This window comes from Serinus canaria, chromosome 26 (assembly GCF_022539315.1).
Source record: "Serinus canaria isolate serCan28SL12 chromosome 26, serCan2020, whole genome shotgun sequence".
Classification (NCBI taxonomy): Eukaryota; Metazoa; Chordata; class Aves; order Passeriformes; family Fringillidae; genus Serinus; species Serinus canaria.
In genome coordinates this window covers 2,129,551-2,144,846 of record NC_066339.1, presented here as the reverse complement: position 1 = coordinate 2,144,846, position 15,296 = coordinate 2,129,551, and the positions used below count along the sequence as shown (strand labels likewise).

Sequence of the window (15,296 nt, the reverse complement as noted above, 5' to 3'; positions counted from 1 at the left end):
CTTGGCCTGGTCCCTGGGCTCCTCTTTGACTTTGCTGAGCTCAGAATGATGTCAGTGTGTGGGGACATGTGTGCCCAGGAATATTTGGGGCTGTGGGGACTGTTCCTGAGTGTCTCTCAGAGCTGGGCTGGGAAATAATCCACCCCATGGCCTGAAAATGCTCTCCAAGGGATCCAAAGGCTTAGTCCTGAGCTTCTTCCTAGGGCTGGGAATATCAGGTCTGCTGTGGAGGAGGGCTAGGAGAGCTCTGGGGATGTCACCCCATCCTCTGCCTGCCCCAAGGGGTCCTGTTACTACCGCTCTTCCCAGACCAAGGGGGTTCTCCAAGGCTGGTGGACATTTCTTCTCCTGGGCTGCATTCCCCAAATTCCAGTGTGGGTTCCTGCTTTGGGAATTGTTTCCAAACAATGGTTGACCCATCTGCAATGTGCCCAGGACCTCCTGGGGTTTGACCCAATGCCTCTCCCACCTGAATCAAGGGCTGCTCTTAGCTTGGGACAGCCGTGTTCCAAACCTCCAAATCCTGCCCTGAGCTTTGGATCCGCACCTGGAAACGGATGAAACGACCCCTTGCTCTGGGATCACTGGGGAGAGGCTGGGTGGGACACCTGGGTTCACCCCCATCCTCTGCTGCTGCCTGACCTTTCATCCTTGGGTTCTGTAGGAGGTTTGGGGAGGTTTAACAATGGCAAAGCTGTGCCCAAACAACCTGAAGGATCCAAAGTTGAGTGACTTGCTGGAAGTCATTTTGTTACTCAACAGCATTAATGCTTCCATTAAAAACCAGAAGAGGATGGGGTGGCCTCGGGTTTGTTTTAGCCTGCTCATGCACAGTTCAGCTCTGTCCCTGTCCCTTGCAGATCCTCCTAGCGTGGGAAAGGCGCGGGCAGCCGGCGTCGGCTGCGGGGATTTCTGCTGCTGAGCTGATTAGCGTATGATGGACGTGGCCAGTTGGAAGGAGATGGAGGTGGCACTAGTCAGTTTTGACAACGCTGATCAGATCGTGGAGGATCCCTGCTACTCCAACGACCTCAGCCCCGCCGGGCAGTCGCGGAAGGGCCACCCCAGCTGCGCCAACCTCCTGTCCAACCTGCGGATCCTCATCAACAGCGAGAACGCCAACAATGAGACCATCTTCTCCAGGTTCTCCGCCGAGTTCAGCGACCACCTGGTGGGGGAGAGGGTGGGCATGGATGAGGGGGACCAACGAGTCATCATCAACATCGCTGGGCTGAGGTTTGAGACACGGCTCAAGACCCTCGACCAGTTCCCCGAGACCTTGCTTGGGGACCCGGAAAAGAGGATGCGTTACTTCGACTCCATGAGGAATGAATATTTCTTTGACAGGAACAGGCCCAGTTTTGATGGGATCCTGTACTATTACCAGTCTGGGGGGAAAATACGGCGCCCGGCCAACGTCCCCATCGACGTCTTTGCTGATGAAATCACCTTCTATGAGCTGGGTGATGAAGCCATGGACCAGTTCCGGGAGGATGAAGGATTCATCAAGGATCCTGAGACCCTCTTACCAACCAATGACTTTCACAGGCAGTTCTGGCTGCTCTTCGAGTACCCCGAGAGCTCCAGTGCAGCCAGAGGCGTAGCTTTGGTCTCCGTCCTGGTCATTGTCATCTCCATCATCATCTTCTGCATGGAGACCCTGCCGGAGTTCCGGGAGGAGAGGGAGTTTAGGTCCACCCAGGAGCTTTCTAAGAATGTGACAGACACCTTGCTGTCCCACAGCACCTTCACGGACCCTTTCTTCGTCGTAGAGACCGCCTGCATCGTCTGGTTCTCCTTTGAGCTCTTTGTCCGGTTCATCGTGTGCCCCAGCAAGACCGAGTTCTTCAGGAACATCATGAACATCATCGACATCGTGTCCATCATCCCCTACTTCGTGACACTCACCACCGAGCTGATCCAGCAGAGCGAACTCAACGGGCAGCAGAACATGTCCTTGGCCATCCTGCGGATCATCCGCCTCGTCAGGGTCTTCCGCATCTTCAAGCTCTCCCGGCACTCCAAGGGGCTGCAGATCCTGGGGCAGACCCTCAAGGCCAGCATGAGGGAGCTGGGCTTGCTCATCTTCTTCCTCTTCATCGGCGTCATCCTCTTCTCCAGCGCCGTTTACTTCGCGGAAGTCGACGAGCCGCAGTCCCATTTCTCCAGCATTCCCGACGGCTTCTGGTGGGCCGTGGTCACCATGACCACCGTGGGCTACGGGGACATGTGTCCCACCACGCTGGGCGGGAAGATCGTGGGGACTCTGTGCGCCATCGCGGGGGTGCTGACCATCGCCCTCCCCGTGCCCGTCATCGTCTCCAACTTCAACTACTTCTACCACCGGGAGACGGAGAACGAGGAGAAGCAGATGCTGCCAGGGGAGGTGGAGCGGCTGCTGGCCAGCGTGGCCACGGGCAACGGCAGCATGGAGTCACTCAATAAGACCAATGGGGGTTACCCTCGAGACAAGGCCAAAAAATGATGGTTGAGGCCCTGGGGGGCTGGGCACAGTCAGGTGGGATTGGCTGGAACGTATCCAACATCTGCATGCTCTGGTTTTTGTTTTTTTTTAATTATGTGCTGCTGCTTTTTCTTTTTTTTTTTTTTTAGACATTTTTCAATCTCTGATTTCCTGTGGCTGTTCAAATAAATACCATCTTTCTTATCTCTCTGCCCTGCCCATCAGTCTGGTGTTTTTTTATTTGATGCTCATCTGCTTGACATTTGTCTTCTCTGTCCCTGGCGTCAGAGTGGGATTCCCCACATACAGAGATTTCCCCATTCACTGGAGAGGAAAAAGGGCAAAATGACATGAAATGCTTGGCTTGGTGACACCCAGCTGCCCAGGGATGAAGGTGGGTCCAGCTCCCTGCTTTGCTTATAAAAATAGTTTTAAATATTTTAAATAGTTCCTCCCCGCCCACCACTTCAGATCTGGGGGTCTGACAAATTCCCAGACCTGCGACAGCTCTGACTGAAAAACAAACTGGCAAAAAGAAATGAGAAGGGTCATTTTTAGCTGGATGAGTTCCTTGGTCTGCCTGACTCTTTAATTTTTTTTGATGGCACAGCAGGGTGGGCAGTCACAGCTGGACCCAAGGCAGCAGGGGGGATTTGGGGTTGCTGACCAGACACAGTGGCACAGCCACCCAGGTCCAGGGCACTGCAGCTCAAAGCCCACTGGGGTTCCTGCTGGAAAACTGAGCTCTGAGAGAGGGAATGGGATTTCTCCTGCAACAAATGCTCATTATCTGCTCTACAAACAACCCTGGGGATGAGCCACTGTGACCTTGTAGCTTTTACTGTCACTTCTGGTGCTGCAGAGGGGGCAGAGAGCAATGAGAGCCAACATTTCCTGCCAGTTCGGCTCCCTGTTGTAACAAGGCACTTCTGCTTTCCTAAAAATGCAAATTTCCAGTGGCACTTTGGATGGGAGCAGCCAGCAACAGCTCATTTTGCCATTCTCTCCAACGCCAGCAGTTTTTCTGACAAAAACATTTTGTTCCCACTTCACTGTTTCACTCAACATTTTTTTTTTTAATGTTTCTGTCTCCATTAAAATCCCAGCTTCTCGTGCAGTGTCTCATCCACTCTGATGTCCCACACCTGCTGCACAGATGTCTCATCTCCTGGCAGATCCCCGTGATCTTCACACAGCGTGCCAGCATTTCTGGTTTGCAGTTTCATTCAGAAAGCAGTGGTGGAACAGGGGTTGGGTTTATTGCTCCTGCTCTGTTGGAAAATGTGGGTTTGGGCTGGCTGGGATTTTCCCTGTAGCAGAAATCCCACAGCCCTGGTGGGAGGGGGGTGTTATTTGGTTTTAGGGGATTCTGTGCCCTGTCTTTCTGCAATGAGGCGTTTTGCACCCCAGGAGATGGATCTGAGACACGACCAGTACAGTCCCTTTTCCCTCTGGCACAAATCCCACTTACCACCTGCTCTCCCTGCTGGTTTTTTCCCATCCCTCCACCATCCCTTTCCCCTCCTTGCAGCCCTCACACCATCATCTCAGACAGGAGGAACTGTCAGAGCTATTTAATCTCCTTCCCACTGTGTCCAAGTTCTGTGGGGACGCTTGGAGAATGCACAGCTGGGCACAGCTGGAGGAGGCACAGCTGGGAACAGCTGGGAACAGCACTCAAACATTCCCAGCTCCTCTCTTTTCACCCCTCCATTCTCTCCAGCAGCTCTTTCACATCACTATTTTTATTTCATAGCAGGTTTTTTCTCATTTTCTTCTAGAAAACTTGATTTTTTTTCCATTCTTTTGTATTTTTATTGCTCCCCTCCCCAAATTCTCTGCCAGCCTCTCTGATCTGAAGCACTTTTGGTGGTTTTTCCTTGAGAAATCACCATGAAAACTCTGATGAGAAGGTTTGGGCTGAGAAATCTTCAGCCTGATCAGCCACGAGCACATTTCCATTCCTCCTGCAAACCTGGACTGTAATGGTGCTGGGATGGATGGATGGACGGACGGATGGATGGATGGATGGATGGATGGATGGATGGATGGATGGATGGATGGACGGACAACCTGATTCTTATAAACTTGTAAACTATCCTCAAATAAAAGAATAAATGCTTCAAAATCTGATATGCAGAATATATTGTTTATTTGGACTCAACTTTTTTGTTCCTGGTTTTGTGCTGCTCCATGGTAACGCAATTCCAGCTGGGAACTGTGTGTGGGAGGGTTGAGACATGGGGCAATCTGGAATCCCAGAAAGGTTTGGGTTGGAAGGGACCTTAGAGCTCCCCTCATTCCACAAGGCAGGGACAACTCCACCCATCCTGGATTGCTCCAAGCCCTGTCCAGCCTGGCCTGGGACACTTCCAGGGAAGGGGCAGCCACAGCTGCTCTGGCAAACAGCAAACTGCAGCTCTGCAGCCCTGTGAGATGGGAACGAACTCTGCAGATTGGCTCACACCATCCACTGCTGGAGACCGGGTCCAAGGGGGATCCATGGGAAGGGGATCAGAGGCATTGAACCTCCCCAGACACACCAACCTATTTCCAGCTTGCCCAAAAGATGAGGAAAACCAGGCTACGCACTCCCAGTGTCAACACTGATGGAAACCTGCAAGAAACCCCATTTTCCTGCACAATTTGCAGCTTTGTCCCTCCCCAAACACAGGCCCAAAGCTCAAAGCTCAACTAAATCCATACAAAGCCCTCAGTAACTGCCCTGTTCCAGAGTCAAGCCCTACTGAGCCAATCTGTCATGTCCTTCTGCACTCAGGATGAATTCCCTCTCCACGGTTTTTACTGCCTCAGGAAATCTAAAAGAAGACAAAACCCCCTTTGCTCCATCAGAAAGGTGTCCTGGCCATGTTTCATCCTTGGAGCAAGACAAAACCTGTGGCCAGGTGTGAAATATTTGCAGGTAGGAGTGACTCCCTCCTTTGAGCTGAAATTCCCAAGAATCCCAGAATGGTTTGGGTTGGGAGGGACCTTAAAGCTCACCCTGCCATGGGCAGGGACACCTTCCACTATGGCAGGTTGCTCCAAGCCCTGTCCAACCTCGGACACTTCCAGGATGGAGCACCAGGATGTCAGGTTGGGAGCCACGAGATGGCACTCCAGGATCGGCATTTCCCTGCCAGGGGCAGCCCCCGCTCCCCAATCCACTCTTGGAAGCTTTTCCTTGGTTTATCCCTTTATTGGAATGCGAACTGCGGGAAGGGCTGCCCCGGCCAGGGGGATGCTCCGGTGGGGGAATCCCTTTGTCGGGAATTCTCTGCAGGAGGAGGATTTAGGAACGGCTGGATTTGGACACGGTCCTGCCTGGAATAAGGACCAACATGCCACTCCCATCGCTCCGAAAGGGCAGGGCCAGCCCTGGCTGCTCCTCCAGGTCCGGTCCATCCTGGCAGGGCTGATCCCCCCAGGGTGATCCCCCTGCCCCTGCCTCATTTGTTCTGGGTCATAGTGGTGCCTTGTGCAGGCTGAGCTCGAACAGAGACCAGACAGAGCTAAAGAATAAAGCAGGGAGTAAATAAATAGTTTAAAAATAGAGATAAAAAAATAAGGGGGATAAAATAGGGATAAAAAAAGGGAATAAATTTGGAGGCCTCATGGATCCACCTTGGGCAGCACCAGAGCCCAGCCAGGGCTGCACCCAAGATGAACCAAAATGGCCCCAAAATGCACAACCAGTCACCAGGTCTCTCCCTGGGATCAGCTCTGCTCCATTTGCACCTTGCAGTTCATTGTCCCATCCCAGCTTTAGCCCAGGCAGTCCCACCCTTGTTTTTTCTCTCTCCAGCCCACGGGGTTTGTGCTCCTGGGCTGAGATTTGGCTCATTTGTCCTTGGTGCCCAGCTGGAGCAGGAATTGTTCTGTCTCCCTGCTCTGTGCACAGAGCTCTCCATCCCATAATTTGAAGCCCAGACCCACACACTAAAGCAGCACAGAACCTGAAAAATGCAAAAGCTAAACCTGAGGCATCAATAATAATGAGAAAATTCCTGTGACAGAGTTGAGGGCAAGTCCCACGTGCACAAAATCCAGGGCTGGATCACTCTTGTGTTTGGACACAAGGGATTCCCACCAGCTGGGCTGGGAATCCCAGGGATGGGGGGGTAAATCCCACTCCCACCATCCCACATCACATCCTCCTCTACAGCCAGCTCAGCTTTTACACAGTGCAAGAAGACAACAATTAATTTCCAGCCCAAACCACTTGGATCTCTCCCTCCACCTCCCTGTTCCTGCTGGGTATGGAATCTCCAGGCCCCACCAGTGGTGGAGCCTCCTTTACCAAGAAATAAAGCCAGCAGTCCCCTGTCCCTCAGCGCTGCAGGAATGAAGACACAGCAGGGACCTGGATCTCTCTCCTGGCTTCCTGCTGAGCAATTCCACTGCAGCTGCTCCTGGGGAAGAGGCAGCCTCCATTTTTAATAGGGTTGGAGGAGGTAATTTCCTTCCCAAAACAGAACTGTGCAGGTTCTGTGCCTCTGTAAAAGCCTCACCATGGGAGGCACTGGGTGAAAGCCTTTTCCTGCCCTCTTGGGTGGTCCAAGGGAAATCTCCAGCTGAGCCATACCCTCCTGGGGGACCCTCTGCCCTGGGGTGGCTTTGGGCTGTCAGACACCTTGCAGGGAAAGTGGGAACAAGCCCTGTGCCCAGGGATGGGGAGCTGGCAGGGCAGGAACTGGTGGGATGTGGTTGTGGGTCTGCAGAGATCTGCTCTGGGATGGTTTGTGTCTGGGATGGAAATTTGGGGGTTCCAGAATCCCCCACTTGCTGTAGCCCCTAAAAGAGCCAATCTTGGCTTCCAGCCCTCAGCCCTGCAGCAACCACAGCTCCCAAGGGCCCTCAGAACTGTGAGCACCAAACAGTCCTTGGCCACCCCAAAGCAGCTCCTTCCTGCCTCCTGCCATTCCATCAGAAATACACACACAGCCACCAGCTCAGGACCACCTCCCTCCTTTATTTGGGCCAAAGGCCTTGGCTGGGGCTGGGTGTGGACAAAGCCCCAGCAGTGCTCCCTTCGTGCTGGATCTAAACAGCCTTGGCCAGCCCAACGCGGTTGTTGGCCCGGTCAAAGATGCTGTAGTACACCCTGATGAAGACATCTCCCAAGATCCAGAGGTCCCCAGAGGTGTCCTGGAAGCTGCTCATGCAAGATCCTTCGTTGTGCTGCATTTGAGCACGAGAAGGAAATTGGGCAAATGTGGGAAATCTCTTCTTGCATTGCCCTGGAGGCCCATGGCCACCCATCTCCCAAGGGAATGGGAGAAGCCAAGGTGACCAGAGCCCCTGGAGAGAACAGAAGGACCTGGAGAGGGGCTCCTGCAGCCAGGAGCAGCTGCTCCCCACGTACCTGCTCGGTGTAGGCCAAGGCTGACACGGGGTACTGGACCCCGTCGATGACAAAGATGACATCGGGCATGGCAGGGATGGAGCTGCAGTTCACACTGTGCTGCAGGGAGCAGAGGGAAGGGCTCTCAGCAGGGAAACGTGTTCAGAGGGTGAGGAGCGAGGGGAGACCTCACTGGGCCCTTCAACCTCCTCCTGAGGCAGCAGAGGGACAGCTCCAATCTCTGTGACAGGCACAGGACCCAGGGAATGGCTGGGGCTCTGTCAGGGCAGGGTCAGGCTGGATCTCAGGAAAGGTTCTTCCCCCAGAGGGTGCTGGCACTGCCCAGGCTCCCCAGGGAATGGCCACGGCCAGAGCTCCAGGAGTGTTTGGACAATCCTCTCAGGGATGCCCAGGATGGGACTGTTGGGACTGTCTGTGCAGGGCAGGGGTGGACTGGATGATCCCTGTGGATCCTTCAGCTCAGGACACTCTGTGATTGTCTGTCCCACCCCAGGACATTCTGTGACTCTCTGTCCCATCCTAGGACATTCTGTGACTCTCTGTCCCACCCCAGGACACTCTGTGATCCTCTGTCCCACCCCAGGACACTCTGTGATCCTCTGTCCCACCCCAGGACATTCTGTGACTCTCTGTCCCACTCCAGGACATTCTGTGACTCTCTGTCCCATCCCAGGACATTCTGTGATTCTCTATCCCACCTCAGGACATTCTGTGACTCTCTGTCCCATCCCAGGTCATTCTGTGACTCTCTGTCCCTCTGACACAAACCAGAGAGCCCCAGGGTGTCTCTGCCAGGGTTGCAGCGAGCACGGGGCGGTTCCCCCACAGCGCAGCAGCCTTTGCTGGGCTCTGCTGTGCCAGCTGCCTCCAGGGCCAGCAGGGCGAGCTCTCACCTCTCCGTACTCGCCCTGCCTGGCCCCCAGCGCGCTCTGGATGCTCCTGATGCCCGAGGGGGGCCCGGCCACGAGGGAAGTGCCGGTGTCGATGATGGCCTGGCAGCCACCAGCACACGCGACCTCCTGGCTGCTCACGATGATGCTGCGGGGAGAGACCAAGCAGGGCTGTGAAATAACCAACGGAGCTGTGAAATAGCCAACAGGCCTTAGGGATGGGTTTTAGCTTCTTTTGTAGGAGTTAAAGCTGGGTAACACCAAGTGCTGCCTGTGAGCCTGGTTCCTGTCTGGAGTTGCAGAGGCAGCGTGGCAGACGTGGGCACTGCACACATCCCAGCAGCTGGGACCCACTGCAGCCCAGCAAAAAGGGGGTTTGATCCATGATTTTGCTCTCCTCATCACCAAAGACATTCCCTAAATCACAGGACAGGAACTAGGCTGTGCCCCAGGCACAAAACATCCTCATTTTGGGTGTCAGTTACCAAAGTACACAGAGTTTGTCCCCTTATCCCCCTGCATCCCTCAGCCCTGGGGTGGGGCTGTCACTGGAAGCCTCGGGTGCTGATGGGCCCAATGTCTCTTTAGAAGCAATGCTTTGAGGTGACCAGAGAGCAGCAGAGCTGGTTTGTCACCTGTCCATGGAGATCTGCCAGTAGCCCTGGTAAGAGACAGGGATCCAGTGGATGGGGCCAGTGAAACAGGACTCGTCGATGCCCCCGAAGATGACCACGCTCCCTGCTGCCTCCCTGGATGGTGCAGGAATAAAAACAAGGGAGATTTGCCCTGTGGTTCAGTGCAGGGCTCTGTGTCCCAAGGGTGGGACACTGATTGTGTCATGTCCCTCACCACAGCACAGCAGCAGGGATGGGGCCTTGGGCACCAGGAGCTGTGCCTGGGAACTGTTTCCCAGTGAGCCATCAGCCCTCTGGGGAGGCTGGTGGCCCCTGGAATAGGAGCCTCCTCCAGCCAGGTCTCACAAGCTCTTGGAGGTCTGTATCACACCCAGGATAGCTCAGCTACCTTAGAAGGCATAAAATCAGCAGGATGGCTTCTGCTGCAGCGTTGGAAACAATAAGGTTGTAATAAAAGCCAAAATAACAAACTCTTTACAGAGAAAAACTGATCCAAGTGCAAGAGACCCTCCTGCCTCTAGTAAAACACCTCACAAAAGTGATTTGTTTCTTTGTTCCCTTCTTTTTCTAGTAAATTGCCTAAGCAGTTTTTGACTTTTTGGCTCCTGCCCAATTAACTGCCCTTAAGTTTAAGGTGAAGTCCCCCAAACCTATGAGATGCCCTTCTCACCCAGTTGAAAAAAGAAACTTCTGAGCTTATTTCCTTTTTAAAGAGACAAGAAGTAGCTCTGTCACTCCGTCAACAAGAAGCACATCCCTACAGCCCCCAGCCCTTGCACATGGTGGCACAGACACAAGATCCCATGGCAGCAGTGACAAGGGAGGAGCCAGAGCCACCAGCACACCCTGCATGAGGTGCATCCCCCCTTCCCCAGCCCCTCAAACCCCCGTGGCTCACCGGGACAGGTAGACAGAGAAGAGGTTCTCCTGCAGCAAGCTCTGGTTCACCAGGTTATCAAAGACAGGAGTGATGCCATCAGCAGCCAGGTTTGGGTAGCCCAGGCCCAGGATGCCATCGAACTGGACGTGGACGAAGAAGCGGCCGGGCTCGGCGGTGCTCAAGCCAAAGAGCTGGTTGGTGTCCACCAGAGAGGCCACCTGGGGACAGGGGGAGAGGCCTGGAGCAGGCAGGGATCCTGGGATCCTGGTGTTAATCTGGTTAATCTGGGGATCCCCTGCTGCAGGTGGAGCGGGAACTTCAGACAAAGTTATTAAATGTGAAATGCAAAGCTGTGTTTCGTGTCAGGTACATGCAGGCAATGTGTGTGTTTGTGATGGGGATATGTGTGGAAACCAACCATGGGACAGTTATAAAGACCAATTCTAATAATGACTGAGAAAAGTAAGCATGGAAGAAGGCCTTTGAACCTATCCTTGGTTTGCAATTAACCTTTATAAATCTTAAGTTGATTTAGAAGCATTTGAATTAAAGCTTTAAGAATGTTGTGTTTTTGACAGGAACGTTCTGCTTGTAGTTAAGCCTTAAAGAGTTTTGCAGTAATAACCTTTTGAAGTAAAATTTTAGAATATTGTGTGTAGTAAGGATCTTTTGAAACTATAGCTTTAGAATGTATAAACAGGAAACATGCAGCTTGAGAAAGGAATATGGACATCAACTCAAGGATTAATAATTTCAACCAAGGGAAACTGGACATCACTGCTATGAGATTTATAGTCCTTGCAATCAAAAGGAGGACTCACATCTGGAGACTGGACTTCACCAGATGAAATACTCCTTCCTTCTTTCGGAAACTGGACCACCACCACCTGGGATACTCCTTTTCGGGATGACATCCTGAGAAAAACTAAATCACAATAGTGTATGGAATTGAGACGTAAAAATTGGGAACAGAAACTGCTGATGAGTAAAAACTAGGAATAGAAACTGCTGAGAAAGCTCATAAGTTCCCCTATAAATACCTGTAAGCCCCAGCTCTGGGTGTGCAGTTGGAGGGAAAACTTCCCCCACTGTCCCCAGTGCTGTGTTGCTCATACTTTACCATATTAATTAATAAATTGATTGTTGCCTGAATATTGGCCTAGTCAAACTTCTCATTTATAACATTAAAGAAGCCCAAAAATTGATGTAGGAGGAGCTGAGAGAGCCCCTGGCTTTCTGAGCCCTTCCTCAGAGCCTGGAGGCTGCTGGAGCCAATCTTACCTCAGACTAGCAAGGGTTTGAATTCTTCAGCCTCTTCCCACAACTTTTAATGATGGCAAATCACACACATTTAATAAAAGATGAGATATTTAGTAAGAAAATGAACAGACAAAAGATAACAGATGAAAGATCTCCATGAGAATTGCTGCACAACATAAAACTAAAGAACTACAAGTAGGTTACAGCAGAACAGAAACAGTGCACCATAGCAAGGTTCCTGTGTTAAAGGTGGCAAAAGGAATAGGATTGATTAGGAGTCAGATGTAACTTGCCACCAAAACGATGATAATGTGCACAGATTCCTTCATTAATCCTTGAAGTGGCATCCCCAGCCACAGGAGAAACCCCACACGTTTCCAGGAAAATGTGCAGAAGATTTCTGCTTTGTGGAAGTTTGATGTGGCTTTTAGAGTGTCAGTCATAAACCCAGCTCATCTCAGCAGAGCTCACTTTAACAGTGAGATGTGCATGGGCAGCTGGGAGATGCCAGCCTGGTGCTGATCCCATGGCTCCAGAATAACTCAACACAGGACAGCTTGTCCTGCTTGGGTTCCCTGGTTAACAAACAGGTCAGCTCTAGGGGGTGGTGGTGGGGAAGATGAAACAGGAAAGCCTTATAAATATAATTGCCTGGTAAAAGATTTTGAGATATGGAAACTATAAGTGAGATTGAAATGAAAGCAGCTCTGAGATCCCTCAGTTACTGAACACCTGGCAAACAATGGTGTGGCTGGCTGAAGGCAATCCCCTTTGGATGGAGCAACACCCTCTGCTTGCAGAAAGCTCCAAGGGGCAGAGCAGACCCTGCTGGCCTGGCAGAAGGGCCCAGAGAGGAGTTTTAGGGTTTAAAATGTTACACAGGGTGGTAATGTAGTGATTCTTATAGGCTCTATGTAAATGGTGTAGGATTTGTGTCTTGGACTAGATTGGTCAGTGAGAATGAGAATATTCAGCACAAAGAAGATTTATGGTATTGTAACGGGAACTCCTCTCTCTTTACTTCTCTCCCTCCCTAGGGCTGCTCTGAGCTGTGGCTGGCAGCTCCCAGCAGGGCCCTGCACCCAGGCCCTTTGCAATAACCCATAAGTTTTACAACTTGGCTTCAGAAATCTCTTATTTCTGTCCATCCTGACCATCCTACCCCCCCTTGCTCCTACGACGGCCTGGATGGATGGAGAGCAGAGATCTCTGCAGGCAGGGCTGGAACTTGTGGGTTATTGCCAAGGGCCTGGGGCAGGGCCCTGCTGGGAGCTGCCAAACACAGCTCAGAGAGAAGAGAGAGGTAAAGAGAGAGAAGGCAAGAGTGTGGTAAAGGGGGATGAGAGAGTAAAAGAGAGGATAAGAGGTTAGGAGAGCGAGGTTCCTGTTCCAATACCATAAATCTTCTTCTGTGTTGAATATTCTCATTCTCACTGACCAATCCAGTCCAAGACACAAATCCTACAGCATTTACATACAGCCTATAAGAATCATTCCATTACCACACTGTGTTCCATTTTAAACCCTACAAACTCCTCTTTGGGCCCTTCTGCCAGGCCAGCAGGGTCTGCTCTGCCCCTTGGAGCTGTCTGCAAGCACAGGGTGTTGCTCCATCCAAAGGGGATTGCCTTCAGCCAGCCACACCATTGTTTGCCAGGTGTTCAGTAACTGAGGGATCTCAGAGCTGCTTTCATTTCAATCTCACTTAGAGTTTCCATATTCTCAAAATCTTTTGCCAGGCAGTCACATTTATAAAGCTTTCCTGTCTCACCTTCCCCCACAGACTGTCCCACCCCCTGTTGCTCCTGCAGGTGGCTGTGGGACGTTCCCATGGATGTTCCCCAGCCAGCCATGGGGACACTCACGGTGATGGTGTCCGAGCCCACGATCCCCTCCATCTCTCCCGTGCCGTAATGGACAGACAGACTCAGCCCTGTGCTCTTGTAGCTGGAGGACTGAGAGGGGTCAAACACCCGGTGGGTTTCTAGATAGGTGGAAAAACACAGAATTAAATCTTTGGGTAAGGCCAAGCCTAAGGGAGGTGTGGGAGGAGGAGCTCAGCTGCATTGCTGTTTATCATCCTGCCTACAGGAATAATTCAGCTGTGAGCATTTGCTGCTCATCCTTCCCCTCCTCCAGCAACCACAGGCATTCCCACCTCCCCATGGGGAAACTGAGGCACCAAGCAGTAATCACATCACCTGAGGAATGCAGCGCTGAGCAGCCCCTACACCCCAAACATCCATCACTCACAGCTGCCATGGCCCAGCTGGGTGACCCCCTCTCCCCTGGCAATGTCACCCCGGTTTTTGGGCTCGGTGGAGCCGTTCCAGACCCAGGACATGCAGCTGGGTCTGGCTCCTACTCACGGCAGGCCAGGCTGGGGCAGGACACCAAGGGGACCCAGAGGTCGGAGGAGCCGGTGTCGAAGACCACGCTGAAGTTCTGGGGGGGGGTGCCAATGGAGATGGTCCCATAGTATTCCACCTGCAGGCAGCCAGGCCAGGGGTGGATTTGGAGGCGTGAAACCAAACCTGGACCTTGCCCAGGCTTGGTCCCCTGCTTCATGGAGACCCCCTGCTTCCAGCAGAGCTCCTGGGGGATATTTCTCCCTTCAGAGCCACCAGCACGGGCAAGGAGGGGTGAAGGAGGTGAGCTGAAGGCTCGGGGATGAAGGATTTGGGTTTGGACAGAGGGCTGGACATCCCACAGACCCTGCCAGGGCTGTGTCCCTGGGGACTGGAGCCCATACTCACGTCGAGGGCGTTCAGCAGGGGCTCGGTGGCCACCCCAGTTCCATTGGGGAAGGCGTGTGGGAACTTGGCGCCGATGTCGTAGTGGTGCTGCTGGAAGAACTGGTGCAGCAAATCCTTCTCCCTGAGGACATCTCTCAGCTTCTTCCCCCTTTCCAAGGGCAGCCTGGCACAAGCAACAAGGGAAAAAGAAGAGTGAGATGGGATTTTACTGCCAGCAGCTCCGGTGAGAAGTGTTGGACACCTCCAGTGCTCTGATCCAACAGCAAGAGCACAGGAAACGCCCCCAAAACACTGAGTCAGGGATTTCCTCAAAAATCCCAAAAAAGCCCTAGAAACCAGCCCCTCCCCAGGCACAGCCTCATTCTCTGCACCCCTGGAGCAGCTTTCTGCAGCCTCAGACCTCACCTCTGCTCCCCAAAGCCACAAAAAGTCTCCAAATTCTCATTTCCCCCTCACTCCCTTTCCCAGTGGCCTGGGCAGTGATGCTGCTGTGGCTCACCTGGTGACACCCTGGCAGAGGGCAGAGGCAGCACAGAGGAGCACGAGGGACCACATCCTGCCAGAACAGCCAGGGCCAGTTCCCTCTGGTTTATAAAGCCCCTGCCCACCCCACCTGCCGTGCCAAGAGCAGCCAGGACCAGCAGGAGCTGCCCCCTCCCCTCCTTTGGGCACCCAGCCAAGGCAGGTGACACCAGGGACTGAAGGACACAGCACACAGGAGCCACAGTCACCTGGTGGGGGGGAGCTGTCCCCTAATGCCTCCCATGATCCTCTCCTGGGGACCCCATGCTCCCCACTAGATCCCAAACCCAAACTCTCCATCCTTTAGGCTCCAGATCCTTCACTGGGACCAGGCACTGCCTGGCTGTGGGCATGGATACAGAATTCCAGGAAAATTTGTGTTGGAAGGGATTTAAAGCTCATCCAGTGCCACCCCTGCCATGGCAGGGACACCTTCCACTGTCCCAGGCTGCTCCAAGCCCTGTCCAGCCTGGCCTTGGGCACTGCCAGGGATCCAGGGGCAGCCACAGCTGCTCTGGGAATTC

At 52.9% G+C, this 15,296-nt stretch overlaps 2 protein-coding genes across 2 annotated transcripts; one reads left to right on the top strand and one right to left on the bottom strand.

Moving 5' to 3' along the window:
- Window positions 1-934: 934 nt before the first annotated feature.
- Window positions 935-2,485, top strand: KCNA10 (potassium voltage-gated channel subfamily A member 10). Its single transcript, XM_030232431.2, has one exon. It carries the CDS (start codon window positions 935-937, stop codon window positions 2,483-2,485), a length of 1,551 nt encoding a protein of 516 aa, XP_030088291.2.
- Window positions 2,486-7,500: 5,015 nt separating this feature from the next.
- Window positions 7,501-14,805, bottom strand: LOC103822342 (embryonic pepsinogen-like). The gene is made up of 9 exons (XM_009097312.4): window positions 14,750-14,805; window positions 14,251-14,413; window positions 13,864-13,981; window positions 13,360-13,478; window positions 10,253-10,452; window positions 9,355-9,468; window positions 8,723-8,867; window positions 7,830-7,928; window positions 7,501-7,645 (listed from the first exon to the last, which is right to left on the bottom strand). Exons 1-9 carry the CDS (start codon window positions 14,803-14,805, stop codon window positions 7,508-7,510), a joined length of 1,152 nt encoding a protein of 383 aa, XP_009095560.2. The 3' UTR covers window positions 7,501-7,507.
- Between the last annotated feature and the right edge of the window lie 491 nt (window positions 14,806-15,296).